This window comes from Tachypleus tridentatus, chromosome 12, assembly GCF_004210375.1.
Source record: "Tachypleus tridentatus isolate NWPU-2018 chromosome 12, ASM421037v1, whole genome shotgun sequence".
NCBI classification, from domain to species: Eukaryota; Metazoa; Arthropoda; class Merostomata; order Xiphosura; family Limulidae; genus Tachypleus; species Tachypleus tridentatus.
Window position 1 is genome coordinate 32386222 of NC_134836.1, and position 12809 is coordinate 32399030.

A 12809-nucleotide genomic window follows, 5' to 3' on the forward strand; every position below is an offset into this window, starting at 1 on the left:
ATAATTAATCAAAAGTTGGGGTTGGCTGTTTTTAACGCAGTCCTAACTCATGATTTTGTTTAATCATTTAAATGTATTTAAATATAATTATTTACTTTCACAATATGTATATATATTTTTTTATCCAGATGATAGATAAAAGAGGAAATTCTTGACTCTTCTAGCTATTATAACTTCAACTGTGGTCGTCAGATGTTTCACTCATACTTATTTTGCTTGGCCAGGCTGTTAAAGCACTAGACTCGTTATCCGAGAGTCGCGGGTTTGAGTCCCCATCACACCAAACATTCAAGGTTTTCATTAGTTAGACTGCTATGAGTTTTTTTTTAACCGTTATAACATTAACCCTTTCTCATGTGTTATCTAGTCACAAATCCTGATTTGTTGTTCACATGGTGTAGAATATCATTGTATAACAAAAACTAAAGACGTGTACAGTTATATTCATTGTTGTGGCTCATAAAAACAGTAAATCAGTTTTACCGTTATAGTGAGTTTGAGGTTCGAATTCCTATCCCACCAAACATGCTCACTCTTTCAGACGTGAGGACGTTATAATGTTACGGTCAATCCCACTATTCGTTGGTAAAAGAGTAGCCCAAGAGTTGGCGGTGGGTGGTGATGACTAGCAGCCATCTTTAATAATAACCATCTTTGCATTACGGTCTGAGGCATTTTGGCATTTTTAAAATATCACCTTATTCCAAATGCTTCAAGAATTGATAGTACGCATATTTCAACACAGAAGTTTCATGTGTGAAATTCGTATGTGCAATAACAAGAAAACTGTGCATACTCAGTGAATACATAAGTATGTTTGTTTTCAATTTCGCGCAAAGTTACAAAACACCCCCCACCGCCAACTCTTGAGCTACTTTTTTACAACGAATAGTGGGACTGACCATCACATTATAACGCCCCCACGGCTGAAAGAGCGATCATGTTAGGTGTGACGGGGATTCGAACCCACGACCCTCGGATTACGACTCGAGTGCCTGAGCTAACTGGCCATGTCAAACCAAGACATAAGATCAGTCATACAATAAAAATTGACCAAGAATATAGATGAAGTATATAAATCAAGGATACATTCCAGTTCATATTGAAGCAGTGAGTGTGTTTGTGTGGACTTAATTAATGATGGACACCAGATCCATATTAAAAGACTGACGCCACTATAGCATAGAGCAGGGGTTCTTAACCAGGGGTGCCCGCACCCCTAGGGGGTGCGAGGATGCCCATGAATAATTAAAGCAAATCTATATTTTTACATAAGAGTATGCTTTATATTTTTCCAGGGGGTGCGAGAAATGATTACTGATTTGAAAGGGGTGCAAACACTGAAAAAGGTTAAGAACCACTGGCATAGAGAAAGCTACGAGAAAAGCTTGTATTAACTTCGGCACAACTTCCAAAGAAGGAATTAGTCAGAATATTTATGTGAGATGCTGATTTACCATCTTCATCTATATCCAATTTACTGAAGTATTTTTGTTTTCAGTCTCTCCTCAATGCCAAAGAAGTTTCCATTGATGCTGTTTAGATATTGTAGATGATGAAAACTTCAGTTATCCAAAAGGTTTAGAACACCATTTAAACCATGATATAAGAAGTTGCTATTTTTCCAAAATGAAACAGCATGGCAAGATTTTACGTATTTTTGATGCAGTCGAGTATCTTAATATATTGCATTATAGTGTTATTGTATTTTGAATCTCAGTATCTGAGTCGATTCTTTATTCTAATTGTAAACTTTCTCGAGTTAGTGACTTATGTACCTCCACTCAAGACTGTATATTTGAATTTAACATACATCGATTGTAACTAGATTGATAGTTAAACTCCAACAACAATCCAATACAGCCACCTTTTACACGTTGAACATAGTTTTACAACAGAAAAGTGCTACAAATACATTCGTTTGAGTATGGACAACACGTGTATTTATTATACTGTTATCGTTGCTGACCAGTGTCGAAACAAAAACGGTTAAGTAATGAAATTTTTCTTCATATTTTGCTTCGAGACACTTCATGTGAAAATCGTATATAAATATATTTTATTGTAGACCAAATGGCCAGACCAATGTTGTAAGGGGTAACAAAACAACAAAAAATTCTTATTACGAACTTTTTTATTGGTGACAACAACTATTTAAAGATTTTGTTTAATCTTAAAGTCTTCAAAAGTAAGACACAATTGACAAGTCGTATATAAGTCATTTTTTCTCCATTGTATTCCACAAAGTGTTCTCGATGGGTGATGATACATTTGACTATGTTACTTGCTTGTTAAACACAGATTGAACGATAGATTTTTTTTGTATTCGTATCAATGCAGATCTGAAATATAACCAAATACGTTCCTCTAATACAACATTCGTGATAAACCCCCTCGGTGGACTCAGTAGATAGCTGATAAACCAAACTACGATCAATTTCATAAGCTCCACACTGTTCTTACGTTAGTAATTGTTCAGCATATATTTATACTTTAATAAGCAACGACTTGAGATGATCACTCATCCTCTTATTAGCATGTATTTAAATAAACAGGAGCATGATGAATTAGAGCGCAAAACCAGAATCAATTTGATTTTGATAGAACAACGATAATTTTATCTGATATTATATAAATATTATTATAATTGAATTGATGCATAAACAAAATAGAATAAAATGAGCCTGTCCATCTAGGGAAAACCGGGATGAGTTTTACACTGTATGGCTACTCTAATAGTTAGGATCCACTGTTTAAATTTGTAATGTTCAGTTGAAAAAGTAATGTCTTTCTTCATCGGGTATAGTTTTCCTTCCCAAAGGTCTTCAACTCAAATTATTCTAGTAGGTTGCAAGAGTGGCATAATGGTTATATCCAGCAAATCTGACATAAAATGAATCAGAAGCTTCTTCATTTTGACAGTGGCAGAATAGTATGTCTGTGGACCTAAATTCTATAAACGGTTTCCTTGCTTATGCCTGAAGGAGCACAGATAACCCACTGCGCCACTTTATGTTTAAGTAATAAAAATCAACTTCGTAAGATCGTATAATGGTAGGCGAAACTCAGTGTTATTTTTTTCTGCTTTACTGAACTAGTTTGACTATTAAATTTGATATTTTTTTTCGTTATTTTCTGATTACTAGCAGCATTTCTTTCTTTCCAGTAGAAAAAAAAATTAGTAAAATAAAACAGCAATATTTATTAAAATAATAATTATGATCGAAAATAAGCTTTATCACAATTATGTAAAAAGGCAGAAAATATACTTGGCTTTATGAGAAGACAAAAACTATGTACTCTCATTTATTTTCCAAAGCTTTTCTATATTCTCCAAGTTAAGTCATCATCTTTCCACAGATACTGTAGATACTGGTGGTGAAGCAAAACTTCGTTGCACTCCAGTACCTTATTCTGTAATAACTCGCATTTATACATTTTAATTTTTTTATTCTATGTACTATTGTTTGTTTGGAATTGAGCTACACAATGGGCTATTTGTGCTCTGTTCAACACGGGCATCGAAATCTGGTTTCTAACCTTGAGAGTCTGTAGACATACCACTGTGACACAAGAGGTCTTTCATGTATTAAAACATTTGCAAATAATAAAATGTTTTTAACTTCAAGTGTTGTGTTGTTACACAGAGACTAAACACCTTCAATTTATCTTCAGAATTTAAAACATTATCCATACTGACAAAAGTTGGATCCTTGATCCTGACTGTCAGCCATGTCAGGTCATAATATTCCAAGTCATGTCTGGGTCCCACACACACCACAACTCCCTCGTGCAGCCAGTTGTCAGTCCTACAATTCAAGTAGCACAGTAATTAACCTAACTTGCTCTTACTTACAACATAAGTTTAAAAACAATAAATTTATAATTTCCTTTACAATACTCACTCTTTCCATCTTTCAATTATGTAAGCTAAATTGATGTAGTTACCATTTTTTATACTTGCTGCACCAAAGAGGAGAATCGGGAAGCACGAAACACAACTTGATCTGCCCATTAAAAAAAACTGATACTTTGGTTCACAAGCCATCTGCCCCAGCAATCTGTGCAGGCTGAATGTACAAATACTATCGCTAACTATACCTTTGTTTCCGGAATTGGAAACCGTCGACCACTTTAAGTTAGTTAAAATAGTGATAAATACGCCCTTCTGTTGAAACAATCTCGACCCTTTCAAGGCTCGTATCATCTTGTATTCAGATGGAGATAGTTTTACTTCAATCTTAAGTTCACACTCTCTTTATGACCACCAGAACATTTTCTCTTTCATCTTCATACGTTGCTTTCCACCTCAAGAACAAAATCTGATATTTTAATTCATTCATAAGAAATGCAAAAGATAATTTATCAAAAATAGCAACTGAAATGTTAAATAGAAAGGTCTCTAAAATGCATTTGCATGCGTACAGTCATAGAAAACATGTTTAACTGTTTCTATATGCTGGCAATACGGACATTTATTGAACTGCGTTATTTTTAATCTGTGTAACCGTTTCCTTGTGCAAATAATATTATGAACTATTTTGTAGTTTAGGACTCTTTGCTTCTATCTTTCTTCCTTCCAAGTTCTAAAATTGTATCCGATTGACTATGTGAGATAAAAAAAAACACGTTTGTAGCCTTAGTTAATTGTATATTGTGAACTATTAGTAAAGGTTATCATATCAAAAGACACATCACCATTGTGTCTGTGAATGTTTGCAGCTGCTGCCAATATGACGTAATCACCTGTCGATACAAGGATCCTAAAAAGTGCCCTTGATAGATTTTGATAAAAATAATTATGTTACCTTCTGATTAAGCACTTCAAAAATCATTTTATCATTTATTAGGGAATGAAATGATACGATCTTAAATGGCGTCACGAGAAAAATTAACAACGCACAGCTGTTGTGTTGCTATAATACATAAGCTTATAGTATATCACCTTTAATTATTGCTATTTTTTTAAATCGTGTCATTATAGTTGTGAAAATACTGTGGATATATGCGAAATCTTACACTGTTATACTTGTAATAATGAAAGGATAATTTTGTCCTGTGGAAATGGAACAATGTAATTTGGATTCTATGATTTATACTGTACATACTAAAATGCAGATGGGATTCGCATCTCTAAGATAACTGGAAGTTAAAAATGCTTTAAACGAAACTTTAAGTATGTAATTACACACATAATTTGTATGTAACAAACGTTACTCGTCTTTCATGAATTTTAATCCTTGTCTCTTAACATCAGTGTCTTCTACCATTCACAGAGAACTTTGTCTTATATATCCAACTGTGAATTGTGTTAGTCAACGCCATTTGAGTTTCAACTTTGTGCGAAGTGATTGTTATAAAATTCAGAGCCGTAGATTTTTTACACCCGATAGGAGGGTGATTTTTGCAACCACTTATGTGGACTGTTCAATTTGCAAATTGGTAATCTCTGATTACGTGAACCTGAAAGCTGTAAACATGCAGTCACAGAGTAATCTTGTTGCCACGATACTTCAAGGTTTCCATGTAGGTTTGTATAAGTGAGGTGTTGTGAACAGTTTTCAAAATGTTAATAGAATAAAGACAAATGTGTCACAAATTAACTGCCACATGAATTTATTCCTGCACACTGCACAGTATAAAAGATGGCCATTATACTTTACAAGGTTATTAATAACTTTCATTGCATGAATTACGTTTTCAAATATTAATAAAATTAGTAATTATGCTTGATAAGTTTATATCTACTGAAAAACTGTTGATATTGTTTGATAAAAATAATTAAAATGTCTTTGCGAACTCTTGAAAATTACACATCAATACAATGTAGCACATAATTATCCATACTTTTCATTGAAGTAAAGTTCATTTAGTCCTCTAGTCTACACGTTCCTAAACGTAGACCTCCTTTGTAATGATATGTTTATGAATTCTTTCATAAGCTCTTCTATATTTATCTTGTCGACCTCATCTTTGTGAGTATGACAAACTGCCTCATGGTTGAGGCGGCACTGAGACATAGTTGACCTTAACCACGTCTTCAACCGTCTTAATGCATAAAAGCTGCGTTTACATTGGCAGCTGGACACTGGACAAATAAGCAAAGTTTTCATGAGAAGAAACACTTCACTAAACATCTGCTGGCTTGTTTCATGCATTTTACATTAAGCATCCTTCGCACCTTTCAGAGATACTGCTTTTGTTGTTCCTTTGAACATGGTCAACTGAAACTCGAGCCGTTGTGCAGATATTTTTGGATAGAAGTTTATAACCGAGTTGTCAATCTTGCCAGATGTGATCATGTTCTCAAGTGCCAGATATTGCCTCAATTCATTGTTGTCTGCATTGAATCTAGTGGTCAGATGTTCTATGATTGTGTCCACAAATTCAAAATATTGGCTTCTGTAGTAATCTCTAGCTGTTGGAGAATGGTGTGCTGAGCCATCACCTGTGATCTTTCTGGGGAGTCTGCGAATGCGTGGTAGTTCGATAGGTACCAGATCTAGAAAAGTTACCTTTTTCTCAGCTTCATAAAATATCTTGTTGTAATTTTCCTCTATTCGCAATACCTGCAATTGCTCAACTGTCATTGCAGATGCTTCAATCATGGCAGATATTGTCGCTGATTTTGCTTGGAATGCACGGTTTAGTTTCTCTAATGCAGCTAATGGATGCTGAGCCATCAACAATCCTAAACCTGTCTTTCCTTTGTCAAATCTGTCCAGCAGACCTCTGCTTTCACTGCTACATCTGATTTTTCATTTGCTAATTCAGACAAAGAATCAACAATGTCGCTGTAGTGATCATTAGCACATGTAATTGCAGATAGGCGGCACAACCAGCATGTTGGACACAGCAGGCAGATGTATTTAACTGGACCATTGTGGCTGTCTGACGACACAATATTTTCAAAGATCGTCTTGTATTTGCCTGACCTTTGAAGCAAGACACCAAGTTCATGTACCCACTGAATAGAATCTCAAACACATTCACAAGCTTCAACTGCATGTTGCATTATTAAATTAGCCTTGTGTGCTCCGCAGTGAAAAAACAAAGCTGACGGTTGCTTCTCTTTTATTTTTGCTTGGCATCCACTGTACGCACCATTCATGTTAGCAGCTCCGTCATAAGTTTGTGCTCTTCATCCTGACAGTGGTAAATTTAGTCTAGTCAGTACACCAAGTATAGTCGAGGATACTATTTCACCAATTGTATTTGAAACACTGCACAAATGAAATTTGTGAAATGTCTCATGGACGTCAAGGTTCTCATCTACGTATCGTACACATATATCTTCCTTTTGGCACCTGTAACATCTTGAGTGTCATCAACCATTAATGCAAAGATTTTACTTTGCTGCACTTCGTGTGCTATGTTCCTCAGTATTTGATGGCTAAACATCTCCATTATTTCATTCTGAGCCTGGGGTGATGTGAATGTGGTTTTCTTTGACAAGTAGGCCGTCACTCAGGATCTTCGTCTTCCAGGAGCTTCATTAACTGCAGGAAGTTCCCCTCCGTATCAGTATGTCCATGTAATGCTAAAGCTTGACGCAATAAGAAACGTAAACTTCTCAATATTTTGGCTAGACTTCTTTTGCATTCTTCCTGCTACTTCTTTTTTCCATCATGTAGCTGGACAGTTACTGGAGTTACATCAAGTGAACCTTCTGGAGATATAGTGAATCTGTGCTGAGAGAAGGATTGGTGTTCGTTGAATTTCTGTTTTGCCTTTTTCCAGTTGCAAAAACTGGCGGATATAAGGGTATACTCCACTGGCCTCTCCAATTTCCCCGTAAAAAGGCCTCTATTTTCCGCCTTGGCACAATGAAAGCATATGACTTTTTGAGTCTGATTGTCGAAGTGCAGTCATGGGAACTTATCACACCACTTGCCCTGGAAGTTGATATTTTGCTTTCTGTCGTGGTATTAGTTGTGCGTCTGGATGATATGGCTTTCCACACTGTATCTGTGGAGTATCAGATTTTTCATTACTGCACAAACTTGTTTCACAACTATCTGGTGGTTCATGATGTGCAATAGTTGCACAAGCATTTTCAGACTCGTCCATCTCCTCTATATGGCAAGTTTCTATTCCTTTGCTTGTGGTTGTTGGATTATCCGCATCTGCATTGTCACTTGTAGTACTAGTAACCGGCTTGCAGAACTGTCTAATATCGGAAAGTTTCAAACGCTTCCCTGTCATAATTGGAATCTGTTTCCCAAATGACTCAACAGGCTAAAATACAGTCTTTATTGAAAAACTCTAACGTACAACGAACGAAGATAGAACAGAATGGAAGTAGAGTAGGACTGAACTGTACAATGTATTTAAGTCAAACGCGCTAACCTCACAGTGACTATCGAGCCGACTGACCGCCTGGGCATCGCTGGGACATTAATGTGTGCTAGTTACAACACAAGTAATTGCAAGTTTCTCGAAAAATACTTAAACAATCACAAATATATTATATTTCAGTTCTCATCAAAAGGTAAACACGTTGCGATATAATGTCTATTAAATAAAAATACCTAAACAAAAACTAGCAATACAATTCGAGTAGAGGCTTCAGGCCGTTGAAATCGCTCCTTTTGTGTTCTAATTATACAAGAAAATACAATATTTTTACTATATATGACAAGAGAATATATTGTTATTTTACCATAAAGCACCAGCACTTCATTAGAGGGCGGTGATAATCTGAAATTTCATGGATTAATGAGGGCCACAAACACAGGTCTAATGAGCCTTGTTGTAAAATCGAGTCTCAGACTAAAGGGAGCGGAGAGGGTGATGTAGGGCGCGTCTGGATCTGAGCAGCCCGAACATGTCGTTAACTGTACACTAAACGTAAACTATGGTCAGCGGATTCGGCAGCTAAGGAGAGTAAGACGTTCGACAATAAAACCGGCTAGACATGCATAAGAACAAATGGCGCAGGAAAACCGCACAATATACACATAAGATTGATGCAGCTACAAGCTACAAATGGAGTTTACGCTTGGGAATAATATTTTCGAATTTCATGCTCTGTTCAATCTATTGTGATGAAAATTTTACTTAATCTTAAACTATGTACAAGACAAAGGTAGATTCTGTGATACTGCTTGCAAGCCTTGCATGTATACTTATGCCTAATGACTGATACGAACTATCGCTTAGATCGAAATGCTTAGAAGCACGCCTATATCAAAGATGTACATTTCGGCTACTGAAAAAGCCTACATCTAGGCCTAATTATGTAATTCGATTGGTAAGAACACGAGAATCACAAGAACAAACACACAATCTATAGGCCTGTGATGCAATAAAACAATTCAACAGACCAAAGTGTAGGGGGGGGGGGTAATCGTATGCACCATTCCCCACCTAAAATGAAGGGGGATGTATCCCACCCATCCCCCCAGGATCTACGCCCCTGATCAGAATTATTGTGTAACAACAGGTAATCTGATATTTTGACAAAAGACTACTAAAAACTTGCATTTAATGTTGGATGACAGATCTATTCTAGTTTTATATTTATCACATCACGATGCAGTAGACACAGTAAGATAAATGCATTGCAACACACAAAATCTGTACTACATCACTAATTAATTGACATAAAACCAATATTTTTCAATCAACATACACAACCATTTTAACAAAAGTACATTTGTGATAAATAATAAGTCATTTATTTGAATTTAATTCAGTTCAACCATTCCATCCAAAAACATTTAAAATGTTAAATTTACAACACTAAAGATGAAACTAACAATTCCTTTCACAGGTTTTCTCTACACTTTCTGCAAGTTGACCTCTTCATAAAGTCAGGATATGTACAAAGCCATGTTCATTCCACCCCACTCCTACATCACTGACATATATTTTAATCAGCTTGCATAAATTTTTATTTTTGTGAAGGCTTACTCAACCATTTTCTACACTGCCAGAAAACACAAAATATTTCGACGGTACTAAACTAAAGAGCATTAAATGCCTTCAAACTTGAGGTATTGGAATTTCATTTTAACGTAAGCATTTTCCAACTTACTTAAATACACTGAAATTGTATTGGTGACAATTATGTGACTATTCACACAATTTTCTGATTCAGTGCTGCCCACTAGCTTCATGACATGGCATTGCTGCATACTAATAAGTACATGAAAATCCTTCACTATATGAAGTGTGACTCATTAATACCACAGCTCAGTCTCTCTGTATTTACCCATCATTATAAGAGCAAGAAACGATGCACTAAAGGAAGGGTGGGAAGTGTAAGAGGAAGTATCTATAAGAAAAACATTTCAGTCCATGAAAAAGTTGAATGTTAAATTCTATTCACATACAAATAGAATCCAGTGCTGAAACAGTGAATTGATCACAAAAGCAAAATTTACTTATATAAATAAATCCCCTTCAGGAAGCACTCAAAATGAACCAATAGCATGATACATCGTACACAATGGAATAGTATACAAACATACATGTGGAAGACCACACCTTGCAGGTATCAAGATACACTCTCTGTTTATAAAGAGTTGCTAGAAAGAGTGAAAATAAGCACAGTCCAGAATCTGAACTGGCTCACAGAAGTGCTACATGTATAGTGTGGCTAGGAATGTCACACTGTACATGGTTGATAAACTCCACTAAAAAAACAAAGCAACATTGAAAATGTGTCAAACTGGCCACAGTAAAAGGGTCTTCATGACCTTCACTTGTAAATCAATGAGGCAGAATGAAAATCCATCAAAGAAAGTGCAAATTAATGTCACACTTTACACTACATATAACCATTGCCTATCGGGATATACCCTGTGCAATCTACATGCAACTATCATATTTTGGAACAAAACCTTTTATTTTATGACTTATAGGTAAACAGCTATTGGAGATTAAAATTTAAAATATATTTTACTATATTCATAGCTGTATTATGTGTCACTTTATACAATGTTACATCACATTTCTATACATTATTATATCCCTAATAAGAGAGTGTACTAATTCTCAGTTGATAACACTTACCCATACCTGCTTTATGTCCTTTCTGCAGCATTTACTTTAGGATATTCAAAAGTGAATGTGAAGAAAGATCAAGAATTGTTAAAGCTGCTTAAGCATACCATATCAGAAGACATACAGTATCTATATTATTTTGAAGTAGTTAAAAAGGTTTGGATATGCTTACGTATAGATCCTCATTTTAGACAGGGCCATTCTAAAATAACAACATCACTTTTGCAGAAAAGCATGGATGTGATCTTTAACTAACTCTGGTCACCAGGCTCTGTAAAAGAAAAAGATGTTTCTCTCTTTAGATTCTGGAAAAATGCAGCTTCAGTGGAAGCATCATCCACACATTGTTTCTTTAAAGACAAAGAAAAATCAACAAGAAGAATTAAAACTTGTTGTTACATAGTTGGTGTAGTCCATTAAGACACCACAGTGACAAAAAAGTTTAATAAAAGTGAAAAGATGTCCACTATATAATTAGTTGTGAACAAAGGTGAGAACAGTTATGTCTAATCAACCCCTAGTAAACTAGCTTTTGAAAGTGTCTACAATTTTCAACTTAGAATTAAAATTTAGAAGAGTTACTCTAAATTTTAATGAATTTTTTTCTGTAAATTTATGGACAACATTGAGAAACATCTCCTTTGAAAAACTAATTTTTACAAATTTATTTCCAATGTTACATAAACTAATTATTTCTATAATGAAGAACTGAGACAAGTAAGACACAGTGTATATATATAATAAGTGTGACACAACAGTATTTGATAAAATTTTCATGTTTTCCTTATATGATATGTATTGAGCTCTAGGACTTGCCAAGTATCATTTATTAAAGTGCTTGTTTTGGAAATTCCCATTGAAAGCCTTTTCCATCCATATACACTAACAGAAACCCAAATGGATTTAATTTCCTTTCAATTGCTTTTGATATCTTCAACATCAACACAATGTAACTAATAATTAACATATAAAGCTACTCCTCGCTCTGTAACCCTGTATTTCAAAGAAGCTTCTTCTATCAAAATAATTTACATATGTTTCTCTAATTCCTATTATATCAAAATTGTCCATTCATACCAGTGCTTTAAAATCATATATTTTTTCTCTTATACTCCTAGCATTACAACACTGCCAATCAAGTCTATCCTTTTCTACTACTTCTGTACTAACTTACCATGCTAAATGTTTTTCCTCTTATTTTTTTTGTGTTTAGTTTTTCTGGCCCTCATCACTATTTAGTTTTAGTTTAAAACCTACCTTACAGCACAGTTAATAGTCTCAGAAAACAAGCCAGCTGATACAGTATTTAAATGTAAACCACTCATTCCAAAAAAGCTCCCTTCTTCCTCCGAACTGATCCAAACCAGTCCAATCAGTCTGCTCATCCTTACAATTCACATACTAAATCACAAACCTATAATTTCACCCTAGTGGTTTACTTATAACTTCATCTACACAGTTAATTCTTGGTTGTACTTTAACGAAGAGTAATGGTCTGTTTCCTTGAACATAAATGCCTTTAATAATCCAATGCACTTATCGGTTATTTCCTCTGACCTACCTTTCCTATGTCATTAACCCCTACATACACCATTAAAAAAAAACTTCATCTCTGCGAGCCCCCTTTATCTTATCTCCTGTTAGGTCACTGTTAGTTATACTCTCCACCTGTTCTCCCAGTTAGCAGGATCTCCTTATTTTCTCCTTACTTTCCCAACGGATTATTCTATCCATATATCTTGTTGATAAATCACCCAAAATTCTACATCTTTCTCTGATCCTTTTATTTTCATTCTTTC

At 35.0% G+C, this 12809-nt stretch overlaps 1 protein-coding gene across 1 annotated transcript; it reads right to left on the reverse strand.

The window, feature by feature from the left end:
* Window positions 1-5193: 5193 nt before the first annotated feature.
* On the reverse strand, window positions 5194-12490 carry LOC143235515 (uncharacterized). Its single transcript, XM_076473738.1, has 2 exons — window positions 12268-12490; window positions 5194-11281 (listed from the first exon to the last, which is right to left on the reverse strand). The coding sequence occupies exon 2, from the start codon at window positions 6681-6683 to the stop codon at window positions 6165-6167; it is 519 nt and encodes a 172-aa protein (XP_076329853.1). The 5' UTR covers window positions 6684-11281; window positions 12268-12490; the 3' UTR covers window positions 5194-6164.
* Between the last annotated feature and the right edge of the window lie 319 nt (window positions 12491-12809).